Raw genomic sequence first — 14,720 nt, forward strand, 5'->3', positions numbered from 1 at the left:
TTTTTAATGCAGTGCCACCTGAGGGATCGAAGGTCACAGGTCTTGCTGCTTACGTGTAGAAAGTTCTCCAGATTCCAGATTCAGATTGAATTTTCTTATTATTTTATGGACTGTAGATGATGGAATCCCTAAATTCCTTGCAACTGAACGTTGAGAAACATTGTTCTTAAACTGTTGGACTATTTTTTCACGCAGTTGTTCACCAAGTGGTGATCCTCACCCCATCTTTGCTTGTGAATGGCTGAGCCTTTTGGGGATGCTCCTTTTATACCCAATCATGACACTCAGCTGTTTCCAATTAGGTGTTCTTTGAGCATTCATCAACTTTCCCAGTCTTTTGTTGCCCCGTCCCAACTTTTTGAAATGTGTTGCAGGCATCCATTTTAAAGTAAGAAAATATTTGCATAAAAACAACAAAGTTAGTGGAAATACTCTGGATCTGGTTCTCGCACGTGGTATTGCTGTCATGAATATTGATGTAAGAGGCATGATGTGCCTCTTACATCAGTGGTGTCTGATCACTCACTTATTAAGTTTACAGTTTCGCTGCCGTGTTTAGTGTAACAACAACCTTATATATCATTACGGCGATGCATCATCTCCTCAACTAAGACTGAACTCGAAGCTAAACTGCCTGATGTCTTAGCTTCACATTTGACAAATACCCAGTAGTAGACAGACTTGTGGATAGTTTAAACTCAGTGCTCAAAACTACACTCGACATGATTGCACCACCTGTGTTAAAACCGCGCTCCCCCAAATCACAGTCACCTTGGTTCAATGATTATCTGCGTGACCTCAAGCATAAAGCAAGAGGTCTAGAATGGAAATGGCGTCGTTCAAAATTAGAAGTATTTCACCTTGCGTGGCGTGTTGCTATCTTAGACTATAAGCATGCATTATTGGCTACAAAGCGGACTTACTATTCTGTTTTGATCAACAAAAACAAGCATAACTCAAAGTTCTTGTTCGACACGGTGGCAACACTTTTGCATGGACAACCACCTGTAGTTCACTCTCCTTTTACAGCACAAGATTTCCTGGATTACTTTGGGAAGAAAATAGAAGACATCAGGTTAAACATTTCCCGGCATGCCTTAATCCAGCCTCTACTGAGGTATTACCTAGATTTACAGAATTTGACAGTATCTCACTAGGCATGCTGACAAAACCCATAATGTCAACAAAAAGCACAACCTGTTTATCTGATCCTATACCAACAAAACTGTTTAAGGACCTGTGGCCCACTCTTGGGCCGATTGTGTTGGAAATTATTAATCTTTCTTTAACTTCTGGATCTGTTCCTAAATGTTTCAAATCTGCAGTGATTAAACCATTACTTAAGAAACCTAATCTTGACCCTAGTGTATTGACAAATTATCGGCCGATATCAAATCTATCATTTTTCTCTAAAATTTCGGAAAAAGTGGTGTCACGGCAGCTCGTAGACTATCTTACTGAGAATAATCTCTTTGAGCCACTGCAGTCTGCTTTTAGAAAATATCATTCCACAGAGACGGCTCTCACTAAAGTGGTGAATGATCTTCTGCTTACAATGGATTCGGACACCACTACGGTTCTGTTGCTGTTAGATCTCAGTGCTGCATTTGATACAGTGGATCATCATATTGTACTTGATAGGCTGGAAAATCATTTTGGGATTACTGGGAGTGCCCTTGCATGTCTGACGTCATACTTGACTAGTCGTTCTCACTGTTTTGTACAGTAACACTACCTCTAACCTTAGTGACATGAAATTTGGGGTTCCACAGGGGTCTGTTATAGGCCCCCTGCTTTTCTCCCTTTATATAGCACCCCTTGGGCACATATTGCAGCATTTTAGGATTACCTTTCACTGCTATGCAGATGATACTCAGTTATACATGCCAATAACTGCTGGTAATCTCATTCACATAAAATCCTTAGAAGATTGCCGTGCAGCAGTGAGAAGTTGAGACAGTAAGACTGAAATGATGGTTCTTGGTCCAGTGAGACATCAACATCAATTTGACCAGTTAACGCTCAGCCTCGGCCTGTGTGTCATACATCACACTGACAAAGTGAGGAACCTTGGGGTAATTTTTGATCCTTCGCTGTCCTTTGGCCTCCACATTAGAAATATTACTAGGACTGCTTTCTTCCACCTGCAAAATATAGTGAAGATTCGGCCCATCCTGTCTATGGCTGATGCTGAGACCCTGATCCATGCATTTATCTCTTCTAGAATGGACTACTGCAATGTTCTATTTTCTGGTTTACCGCAGTCTAGCATTAGGGGTCTCCAATTGGTTCAAAATGCTGCAGCCAGACTTTTGACACGAAGCAGAGAGTTCGACCACATTACACCCATTTTGGCATCCCTTCACTGGCTTCCTGTCCCAGTGAGATCAGATTTTAAGGTTCTGCTACTAACCTATAAAATTATTCATGGACTGGCACCTCCCTACCTAGCTGACCTACTTAAACCTTACATACCGGCCCGGGCTTTACGTTCTCAGGGTGCAGGACTACTTTGTGTCCCTAAGGTGAATAAGAAGTCTGCGGGTCACAGAGCTTTCTCTTTTTGTGCCCCTGTTCTCTGGAATGATCTCCCTGCGTCAATAAAACAGTCAGATTCTGTGGAGACTTTCAAGTCTAGACTTAAGACGCACTTATTTTCCCTTTCATATGGCTAGCATACTGGTACAGTTGTGTTTTACGCTTTTTATCTCTTAATTCATTTATGAGTAATTGGAGCGGGTCGCGGCCTCAACTTTACCTAAATTCTGGGTCTTTTAGTGAAGTTTAGGGCTAGTGGCCGGCGATCATCTTAGTGCGATCACCTCTGTTTTTCTTGTTGTTTAATGCTGGCAAACTATACAGTATTTTTTTTTTTTTTGTCTTTCTGATGCCTGATTCTGTTTTTTCTCTCTGTTTAAGGTGCAGCTCCATCCAGAGATGGGAGTTGTATTCATGTTGGCGATCCTCCTGTTCTGTGCGCGAATAGCATTTCTTGTATATTCGTCCGTGAATTGTTCTGTGAATTGTTCTGTAATTTAAGTTTGTAGCATGGCCCAAGCAGAGGGTCACCCCTTTGAGTCTGGTCTGCTTGAGGTTTCTTCCTCAGAGGGCGTTTTTCCTTACCACTGTTACTCTGGGGGTTGGTAAGGTTAGACCTTACCTGTGTGAAGCGCTCTGAGGCAACTCTGTTGTGATTTGGCGCTATATAAATTAAAATAAATTGAAAATTCAAAGTATCAGTTTGAACATTAAATATCTTGCCTTGTGGTGTATTCAACTGAATATAGGTTGAAGAGGATTTTCCCACTCCCAACTTCATTGGAATTGGGGTCGGAAGTAATGCATTACCGGCATCACTGAGAATGAATAACCATTTAATAGTGCAGGCCGAATGCGAGTTAGAGTCCTAGAAACATATTTCTCTTGACACATTTAGCCAGTACTCCCATGTGAATCCTACACTGCTGTGCTTCAATAATAGTAATTCTCTGAAGTGATGGAAGAAGAGAATAGCTCCTCAAGTAGCACAGGTAAAGTTCTATTTTTTTCCTCAGTCCTCTCGTGCTAATAAAATAACATTTCTAATCTGTCAATGTTGGACCAGATCTGTCTCTGAGCACTGCACTGAGCCAAGCATCCTATTAAGTAGGTAAAACCACTAATGGGAAGAAAGAGTACTTACTGTACATCGAATCACCAGCACACCCACTATAGCATCCATATCTACCTATTTCAGGAGGGCCAACTATGTACTATGATGGACCAACGGTCTGCAGGTTTTCATTCAACTAAATGACACATCAGGTGATTTCACTTTGATTCGTAAGCAGGGGTTCATTGCAAATACAGCTTATACAAATACCACATTCAAATAAGCCATGAATAAATACACAATTGTTGTATGCAAGAAAGTCATCAAATTAGGTACTACAGCACTACAGCACCATTTACGATGGTGGAAGGTGGTGACAGTACCCAAGAAATCTTCCATCCTTGACAAAATTTGAAGTGTGGCCATATTTTGACTTTCATTAGAATGCCAAGGGAAAGTTGGTTGCAGATGGTAACCCTATATGCAGAACACACAGCGGAAAAAGTCACCACTAAAGGGGAATGCAAGTGTTTCTCCAAAAAAATCGAATATTGTGAAAAGCTCAATATTTTTTGTCAGATATTTCATAAAGTGGATATTTTATATGCAAGTAAAATAAAATAAAAATGCTTGAAACATTTAGTTTGTATGTCATGAGTCTAGAATATACAGTGGTCTCTCGCTATAACGCGGTTCACCTTTCGTGGCCTCATAGTTTCGCGGATTTTTTTAGTCCAATTTTGCATGCTTTCTTTTTTTTTTTTTTTTTACAGCGCATTGTGTTCTACGTCCTCATCAAGCAGGCCAGTCGCGGCACCACGAAGGGAGAGCACGCGCATTGTGTTCTGCATGTCTGTTTATAAGAATCTTCTCCCCCAGAAGAAAAAAAGAGCGCCAACAACTACCCATAACTGTGTTCTTCACTCAGAAAAAGAAACCTGCACTGAGGTGTCACTTAGTGGAAAAAGACGCGACAGTGGAGCGGCGCCAGGACAATGAGGCGCGATCAGAGGAACTGTGAAATACTGGTCAGTCACTATTAATAATTTCTAACGTGTCCAACCTCATAGGTTGATCGTTAAAATTAACTTTGTTAGTTCTAAAAGCCATCATAATTATTTATAGGAAAACATTCTATTTTTATTTCTCCAACAAATGTTTGGGCCTGAAAACAGGTTCTGATCTTTGGTTTCATTCTATAATACTGGTCTTATTTTTCTTCTAAGGTTTAAACTTTGAGTGTTTACACACGAGAGAAAAGTGACAAAATGTTAATGCCTGTTTGAGAAAAGTGTATAAAGTGTGTAGTGAGGGGTTTTACAGCCTTAAAACGTCTATAATAATTGTAAAAAATAACGCTGACTACTTCACGGATTTCACCTACTGCGGGTTATTTTTAGAACGTAACTCCCGCGATAAACAAGGGCCCACTGTATAACATTTTCACTTTCTGAAACATCTGATAAAAATATTGAACTTTTTCATGATATTCAATTTTTTTGATAAGTACCACTAAATTTGAAATCTCCTGACTCATCCTCTTGACACATCTTTAAAGCCAATGCAAGGTGAGTTGAACTTTTTGGCATCATGTAGCAATGTAGCAATGTGAAAAAATGTCATGATTTTTCTGACTAGCTTGTCAAATATGTCACCTGGCCTTCCTTTTACAGTGTTTTTGTACCTTAAGTAGTGATATCTACAAAACACAACAATTTTGTTTTTGTTTTGATTGGCAAGCCACAATTTGGCTTGCCAATCACCTTCTTTGATGGTTTTATGGAATCACAATAAATATTTAAATGCCACATACCATTTTGCCGTCAACAGTATACAGTCTTTTGACAACTCCAGAGTCCAGCTTTATAGCGTCTGTGATGTCAGTCATGACTTGCTCGATGGAGTGTGCAGTCTTCTTGTTGAGCAGGATCCGTACAGCCTTGCGAGGCTTTACTCCACTGCGGACAATGGTTACCAGTTTGGGTCTAATGAAGTCCTTGCTCTCTCTAGTTTCCAGGGGTCCAGCCTTGGCACTTCCTAGGGAAGAGGGGTCACGAGCAGACACAGAAGTCCTGGCACCAACAGACCAGTTTGGATTTACATTTTTTGTGTAGTCCACTTTCTTGTAAGGCTCTACGGATGCACAGACATAGCTCTCTCCTGCCGAAACAACATACATTAACAGATTTGGCATCAGAAAAGATCAAAAAAATAAAAGCACAGATTTTCATTTAAAATGAACGAAGACCTCAAAATGGCTGAATATTCCTGCTGTGAACAGGTCTTGAATTGCTGTCTTGAATGTGGGATGTCTAGAAGTTTAGTTTAAAGCAAGTGACTTGATAATAACTAAAAAGGTTCCACCAAGCCACTTATATATGAAACTGAAGAGCCCATTCCAATCAGAGGTGAAGCATCCAGAAAACAAGCCTAATAACTACTTTGGAGTCAACTTCTATACAATCTAGATGAAGAATCTCCAGGATACACATGCATGTACACTTGAAACACTGCCCACCTTCTACCAACTGATCCATGCTGGTGATCTTTGTTGTCCCATCGATAGAATATAGGGTCCGCACCCCTTGGGGCAGGTTGACATTATCTGACAGAGACCTTGTAAGGTCAGCCAGGAGTGCCTCGAGGGACCTGAATCTCTCCTGAGAAATGGCATACACAATCCCTTTGAAGTAGCGGTCACCATTACGGTAGAAACGAATCTTCTTGGCCTTCTTTTCTGAGCTCAGAGCTTGCAGTGTCCTGGTTCTGTAGAGGCTGCAGTGAGCACTGTGAGTGGGACTGGGGAGTCCATTCCCTCTGGAGCCTCTTCTGGAGTATCGCTGAGCTTTGTCCCGTTCGTCAAAGTGCTCCAGCTCCATGACTGAGCAATTCTGTTAAAGAAGGAATGCTGTGAGGGAATATGATCCTTAACCTCAACACAATATTTTAAAACTAGCCGAAATGCTTTGGTGCTGTCTGTACACACATCAGGAAGTAACATGTCACACCCATGTCTTACTCTTGGTTTTTACAGCTTATCAAATTCACATGCACTTGATGTGAACAACATAACATAAAGCGCATTAATTTAAAAGCTGTTTATCATACAACAAGGAACATGCGTATGCAGTGAAAACAGCCCTGTCACATAAGGGCTTTTTTGCCATATTTCTCTCTTACCTTTGAGGTGAATCAGTAAAGATTTATCTGTCAGTGAGTCATTTATTCTCAGATAAACCACAGCTCCCTTTGTTGGCTGCTCGGTGCTGTGTTCAGAGAGGAGGCAGGGCTGGAGCCGGTGTCCTCCCTCCCTGCTGCTCCTCTGTCGTTGCAGTGATTAACACCGCGGTGCTCCTCCTGCTCTCCTCGAGCTAGCTTCTTTTTTCCCCACCTTCACTGCGCGCTCTCGCTGAAACCTCTGTGCGTGTTGATGCGCGTTCCAGAAAACCGATAGAAAATAAAAACACGCAAGCGCCACCTATGTGTTTAAATAAACCTCAGCATTAATGCAGTTGTCTTTAGGTCAGTTTGCTATCACAGCGAGGGGAGGGTCATTTAATCAACCCCGGCCCGGTGGTGTCAGGTAACCATAGCAACAAACGCACCAGCCCTGCCGGTGAGCTTTGATCTTTCCAACTCATGGGCGCAACTTGGTGGGGGATGGGGGGATATGTCCCCCCCACCTTTTCAACCAGGGGGGACAGAATATGTCCCCCCCCCCACCTTCTGACATATACAGTATGTGTGTACTTGAAACATGCTATGCCAGTCTTATGTGCAAAACCATGTCAGAATAGTATCTTTGTTTCTGTAAGTTTGTATTTTTAGCAGCATTAACTTGTTTACAACACCGGTTTCTTGTTTGTCACATTCAGAATTTTCTGGGACTGCATTTGCCCAGATTTGAAACCAAAAATAGTTGCCTCTAGGGACTAGTGTCTACACATACGTAAGTATCAATGGACCATATGCTGATTTACTAAATTCTGAAAGTTAGAAAAGGAAATCAGAAAAGCTATCTGGGACCTCAGAAAGCCCATCTGCAATTATTGCTTGATCTCCAAAATCAGTCTATGCAAGCGAAATTATGTTCAGTATGAGTGTTGTCATTAGTGTCACTTTGAAAATTAAATTCATGATAAGTAATTTATCCTAAACTTATGATCTGTTGTTTTTTCAAACTTATGCAAAAACAAATCTTGAGAAAAAAAAATACAATATGCGATAGTTAATAGTTATTAAGAGCCTGTTCTTTCATATTTATGAATACATTTTACCACATTGCAGTTGTTTTTTAATGAAAACTCAACCTATCATTCTTTTTAAGTTCTACACATGTGGTGATACCTTATTTACACCAGGATGTTAATAAAATCAATGCTGGCTATTCTCAGAATAAAGTACTTATATCCACAGTTTCAAATTGTATAAGTCAAATTGTGTCCACTTTATGGTCTTCTCAAAACATTAAAATTACTGTTCTGGATGCTCAGAATGCATCTGAGCTTATCTAGAAACCGTTGGCTTCTGGCGGCCTAAAGCGGCCCCCAGACCCCCAGCCTATGGGCTTCGGCCCTGCAGGCCTCGCACTTTGTCCCCCCCAATTTGTAGTTGTAAATTGTGCCCTTGCCAACCTCTGCCAAGTGTCACACACTGACATAAACAGCTGTTTTATTTATTTATTTCTTTTTTTTTTATATGCATATGTCACGGACATGAACGAGCGAAGCTCTTCAGCATCTCACCATGTCATTTAGGTTCTTCAGACTTTATTTTGAGTAAATGCTTCAGGGGAGCATTAGCATGGCAAAATCCTTTCAGCTTCTGGGGGCTCCGTCCCCCCAGACCCCCGCTTTTTTAAGCATTTTTCTTTATTTGCCTCTGATATACTTCGAAAACCACCTCACCATCTAACCATGTCCTTTAGGTCCTTCAGACTTTTTTCAGTAAAATGGTTCTTGGGAGCATGAGCATGACTGAAAACCTTTTTGATTCTGGGGGAGCTCCGCATCCCCCCCCCCCCCCCTTTTTTTTTTAAAGTATTTTCCTTATTTTGCCTTTCAGCTTCTGGAGGGGCTCTGCCCCCCCATACTCTCCACCTTTTTAAGAATTTTTCTTTTTTTGCTTTTCAGCTGACTCCCTCATCACAGCCCTCTTAACCCCCTACAACTTTAAGCATTTTTTTAATGTAGCGACTGCTGCTTTGTTCCATGAAAATTTTTTCAGAAAATGTGTGAGACAGCCAGGTGGAAACCATTCGGAAAATTCAGATGGCTTTCGGTGAAGATTCTATTGGCGTCACACAGATTAAGGACCATTACAACTGGATTAAAGACAGCCCACACCGGCGGAGGGCGCGCCGTGCTCGAAGCGGCCATCGACAGGCTGAAAGGACCAGATCATTTCCAAAGTGAAGGCTGTGTTGATCCGGCATGTCGTGTGACTACCAGAGAAATTGCAGAAAATGTGGACATCAGCACTTTTGCAGCACATTCCACTGTTACAGGAGATTTTGTAATGAAAAACGTGCCGAGGAATTCGCGCGTCGGGATGGAGCCGCTCATGGTGCACAACAAACACCTCCGTGTTGGAAACCATTCGGAAGATTCAGACAGCTTTCGGTGGCTTTTCAGTCGAGTGAGTATCCGAGAAATTGTGTAACAGCTGGGCATGTCACAACATGTCCTGTGAGACTTCCAACACGGAGATGTTTGTTGCGCGCCATGAGCGTCTCCATCCCGACGCGCGAATTCCTCCGCACGTCTTTCATTAGAAAATCTCCTGTAATAGTGGAATGTGCCGCAAAGGTGCTGATGTCCACATGTTCTGCAATTTCTCTGGTAGTCACACGACGTCCCGGATCAACACAGCCTTCACTTTGAAAATGATCTGGTCGTTTCAGCCTGTCGATGGCCGCTCAGGGCGTGGCGCGCCCTCCGCCGGTGTGGGCCGTCTTTAATCCGGTTGTAATGGTCCTTAATCTGTGTGACGCTGATAGAATCGTCACCGAAAGCCATCTGAATTTTCTGAATGGTTTCCACCTGGCTGTCTGTCACAGTTTCTGAAAAATTTTCATGGAACAAAGCTGCAGTCACTCAGCCATTTCCCTGACAATGAGTATCCGATGAGGGGGCTGGATCAGTGCTCACCCAAAGCCTGCCCACAGGCGAATGACGCAACCGACAGGCGTGAAAAAACTCACGCATGCGCACGAAGGTTCAAGCTTGGCTGATGCAAGCGCACATGATTCAATTCCATGTAGTTTTTGAAAAAAATAAAAAGTTCCGTTACTTTTCGGACATACCTCGTATAAATACTGTCCATGTTCTTGAGTCGCTTAGGTCGGAAGGGAGAGTTCCCATGGGATAAAAAAAAGTTTTTCAACTGACCATCCCTGGTTCTCAAGACCAGGCATCTAAGTGGCTCTACTCTCTCTCTCTCTCTTTTTTGAAGATATTTAGGTGTACCTTAGTAAACATTAGTAGAGTTCCACCTTAGATTTAGAATGTATAATAGATGATATACCTTACTGAATTTTCTTATCAATATGATATGACGATATGACTATGATTTGACACAAAGTACAGCAACAGTGAAATTTAAACATTCTTAAACAAAACAGTAATAATACCACACTCATTTTGCACTCTTCATAATTAAACATTCTTAAACAAAACAGTAATAATACCACACTCATTTTGCACTCTTCATAAGGTTAGGATACTGTGCCCTCCAAAAGTATTGGAACACTTGGAATTCCACACATTTTAATTTGTTTATGTCATTTTAAATACAAGAAATACAAAATAATAATAATAATAATAATAATAATAATTAAAATTTCTAAAATTATCTTCCTAAAACTCAACCTGAAAGCAAATCTCTAAAACTTGATAAAACCTGTAAATAATAGTTTTATTGTGTTTTCTGCAGACAAATCAGGGGATGGAAACATGAACATTTCCAAGTCACTGAATATGTCTTGAACTTTATTTACATCAATTATGAAGAAATACAAAAGTTTCTTTCACCAAAACATCAATTCTAGGCTTTCATCTCAAATGTACTTTCTGGCAATTGTAGCTGAACTTTCAGGTCTTCTTTTGAAGAAAATCCTCCTCTACACCACTTCATCAGGAAGCTGGATTTTATATTTTAATTCATTTATATCAGGTTGTAGAGATTTGCTTTCAGTTTGAGTTAAGGAAGATCATTTTAGAAAAAAAATGTATTTGAAATGGAATAAACAAATTAAAATGTGTGAAATACCAAGTGTTCCAATACTTTTGAGGGCAATTGAGAAACACTGAGGAACAGCATCTTACATCTCCTATATAGTGCAGCAGATAAGAGAATATTTAGAGTAGAATCCTGCAAATGGTGATACAAACATCAAATTTGGCACAAATAATCCATAGACATTAACGCTTTTAAAAAACTGACTGGCCACTTGAATTTTCAATAGGCAGCCAGGTAGGGGTCAATTGAAGAATTACACAGGGGTCTAAATCAGGGGTGGGCAACTTGTTCCAGAAATGACCAAGAGGGTGCAGGTTTTCTTTGCAGCCACTGACTCCACCAGGTGATTTCACTGATTAATATCACTTTGAGCAGATGGAATCAGTTAATCATTGAAATCACCTGGTGGAATCAGTGGCTGCAAAGAAAACCTGCACCCTCTTGGTCATTTCTGGAACAAGTTGTCCACCTCTGGTCTAAATAAAAAAAAATGCTCTAATCATATAGAAAACTATACCACATTATTTGCCTGATCATAAAGATTCGAAAAAGGTATAGTTTGGACAATATGTGATTGAATGTTATGGAGTTATGAGGTAAAAGCAGCAAGAATGGTGACAAAGGTCAGTTTCAGTTTGTACAGGGGTCAAAAGTTAAAGTTGCTCCATTAATTTTGCTCCAGCTGTATTTGTGCTGAATTTGATGCTTGTATCACCATTTGAAGGATTGTTTCAGTTATCTGCTACAACAATAAGCCACCCGAATTAAAGGAGAAATGCTGCTTTTAACAACCTGGACCTCATTTCTGGCATAAAATACAGTAGTTGTACAGTTCTTCTTCTTCTAAGCTGGATTAGAACTTTTTGTGGTACACAGCACAAACTACTGGACAGGAGGAACCTAGCAGTCAGTGTGACTCACTAATTTCAAAATGCAGCTCTTTCAACCAGACGTGTGGTGCTGTGACTTGTCAATCATCTGTGTCCAGTCAGATTTCAGGAGAGTCCAGTGAAACCCCGGCCTCTGCTCGAGCTCCACCCATGCCAGGAAGTGTTTGACATTTGAACATTTTCTGTTTCACTTTGACTGATAAATTGGCACTTCCTTATATGTAAAAGTTCTCTAGCCTCAAATCAAATCATACAAACACACCTGCCTTCTCCTACGATATGTGGTGTGTCAATTTTAGATAAAAAAAATGTAACAATCGTTTTATTAGAAAATGTCTTAATAATGAATTATTCCCTGGACTGCAATGTAGAAATGATATTCTATCAAAATTTGATAAAAAGACTATTTCCAAACTTAGAATGATTTACTTGTCCTTTCCTATAGCTCTAAAAATTAAACAAACACACTTCAAAATTATGAACAATATTTACCCATCTAAAGAATTACTAAGGTTACGTTTTAACACTCAAGAAAATAACTGTTCATTTTGCCTTACAAATGATGAAACTACAGACCATTTGTTTTTCTACTGTGTTGTGGTGCAATCCTTTTGGACAGAATTACTTAATTGGGTCAAAACATTATTTCCATCAACAATTAATTTTACAAGAGATAATATTACTTTTGGTTTTCTGAGTAAGAATAAGAAAGAAGAACTCTGTATTAATGTCATTTTATGTCTTGCCAAATTTTGTATCCACAAAAGCAAATGTCAAAAATGTCCCCCTACATTTTTCTACTTCAAGAATGACTTTGACCTCTACATGAAATCTTTGGAACATATGAAGCAACTGAAAGCCATGAAACTCTTCTCTCTCTTTTTTTTTTTTTTTGCAGTTGTCGAGCAATGATCTTTGAACCAAAACTTCATGACCTTATCTGTGAGCTATTTCTAAAGTCTACGAACTCTTCCCTGTGAACTTTGAACTTTCTCTAAAGACTATGACATTTCAAAACTATGAACTTTTCCCTGTGAACTTTGAACTTTTTTTTTTCTAAAGACTATGAACTATCCCCCTTGCACTATTATTTGCTGAATTTAACGAAAATTATTTGCACTTCTTGTTTCCTGTGACTGTAATTGTAATTACGTACCAAGTTGTGCCTTGTTTGTTTTTTTGCATTTGGCATATTTTTCAATAAATTTATATATAAAAAAATTGGCCACTTCCTGTTTCAGTGTGAGCTTGCCACTGAGTTCCCGCGAGATTCCATGGGATCTCGTCTATCAATCCAGGAAGTGTTTGACATTTGAACATTTCCTGTTTTACTGTGGATTTGAAAACTGGCACTTCCTTTTTAGGACGCCCTGTACCATGATGCACGACGCTTCGCTCATATTATTGCGGTTAACATGGGGTTATATTAGTTCTGCTATCTTACAGTATTAGAATTAAAAAGGGCACATTCTCACACCGCAGTAAAGTCAGAAAGATATTCACAGATAACACTTGAAATAATTGAAATACTTGCGCAAGTTGAATGTTACAAAAATACTGAAGACTTAATCTGATTGTTAAACATTTTGAATCAAATTTAACAGAAAATTAGTAGTAAATAAGACATCAAGGTGTCACTGTACTTGTGCAAGATAGCAATGAATTCAAAACAGCTTTCGTCCTGATTTAACCAAATAGGCTGTTAAAGATTTTGTATATATGTTATCACTGTTAAACATTTGTACCTTTGTCTTCTTTCTCATGAAAACGGTGTTGTGCTGTCTTGCACCTGTCTTAACGAAACCCTGAGAATGTACTTGTTATTCAACCTTGTTTTAGCATGCTGGGGTCAATCTGAACTGGGAATGAAGAGCTGGATGTACTTATTATTATACAACTTTGTTTTGTAGCCGCTAACGACTGGGAGTGAAGCATGATGGGGTCAGGCTGAACTGGGAGTAAAAGAACTGGAGGTTGTTTTGACTGTTGTGATGTGATGCTTAGTGTGAAGAACAGGACACTCCAGGCAGATGCAGAACAGCTGATAACTGCAACAGACGAACGGGATGTGCTGACCTTCGACGATAAGAGTAAAAGAAAGAAACTGTTTTTCCTTACAGCTGCACTTATTGACGTATGTGTTTATGTTACGGGAAGAAACTTGTCTTGCGTCGTCCCCCCCACCCTTAGGACAAGTTTTATGATGTGGTGAGGGCTTCTCTAATAAAAGAGCGGGAGCGCAGGCCAGACTTTAGTGTAGCCTTGGTGTACAGCCTGACTGCACTCCACGCGAGATAAATTTGACTTTCTGTCTCACTGGTGTTTCTTGACTCTGTTTGTCTTATCAAGGTTTTAAGAATGTTTGGAGGAGAAAATACCCAACATAGGCTTCAGGAAAGTCCCCTTTTAAGATTTAAACATCAACTCAAATTTGTGAAATATTTATTCTATTTGGGGGGCAATGCAAAAAAAGACAAAAAGAAAAAAGATTGTGGTGGGAGGGGGCTGGATTTCTACACTTTTGCAAATAAAGTAAATAATTCATCATCGATCTATTTGCAGTTTTTTTTTTTTTTATCTGGACCACTCAAACACGACTCAGATATGGGAGGGTTAGCCCCTTTCTTGGGTTTTCAGATTTAGAATAAATATTACAGAAGTATGTGATCATGTTAAAATACTCTTAGTGGAGCACATATGCACAATATTTGAGGGAATCATGACTTTGACGATAAAAGCATGAAATTTGGCACACAGTTACAGCACACCAAACAGATCATTTTTGGCTATAGGGGCATCGCAGAGGCGGCCATTTTCCCAAGATGGCTGCCACAGGTTGTTTTATCAGTTGCTTAGTCTCTAGACCATCAAGGTTCTTGATTTCGGTGGGTAATCCTACATATTCAAGGATGAGGAATGCAGTAGTGCTATTTACAACATGTTAGCATCTACTTAACAACATTTGGCTAGCATTCAGGTCATTAAATAATTGTAAAACC

The 14,720-nt window shown here is 39.9% G+C and overlaps 1 protein-coding gene across 2 annotated transcripts in view; it reads right to left on the reverse strand.

Annotated features, from left to right (window-relative positions):
* LOC117508609 (serine/threonine-protein kinase DCLK1-like) overlaps window positions 1-6,971 on the reverse strand; it is a 58,368-nt gene extending 51,397 nt beyond the window's left edge. For both annotated transcript variants that reach the window (XM_034168401.1, XM_034168399.1), the window contains exons 1-3: window positions 6,773-6,971; window positions 6,111-6,483; window positions 5,406-5,752 (exon numbers count right to left, since the gene is read on the reverse strand). In XM_034168401.1, coding sequence (XP_034024292.1) covers window positions 5,406-5,752; window positions 6,111-6,471 — 708 coding nt within the window. In that variant the 5' untranslated portion in view covers window positions 6,472-6,483; window positions 6,773-6,971. The remainder of the gene's footprint in view (window positions 1-5,405; window positions 5,753-6,110; window positions 6,484-6,772) is intronic.
* Window positions 6,972-14,720: the final 7,749 nt, after the last annotated feature.

The sequence above is a fragment of the Thalassophryne amazonica genome, chromosome 4, assembly GCF_902500255.1.
Source record: "Thalassophryne amazonica chromosome 4, fThaAma1.1, whole genome shotgun sequence".
Classification (NCBI taxonomy): Eukaryota; Metazoa; Chordata; class Actinopteri; order Batrachoidiformes; family Batrachoididae; genus Thalassophryne; species Thalassophryne amazonica.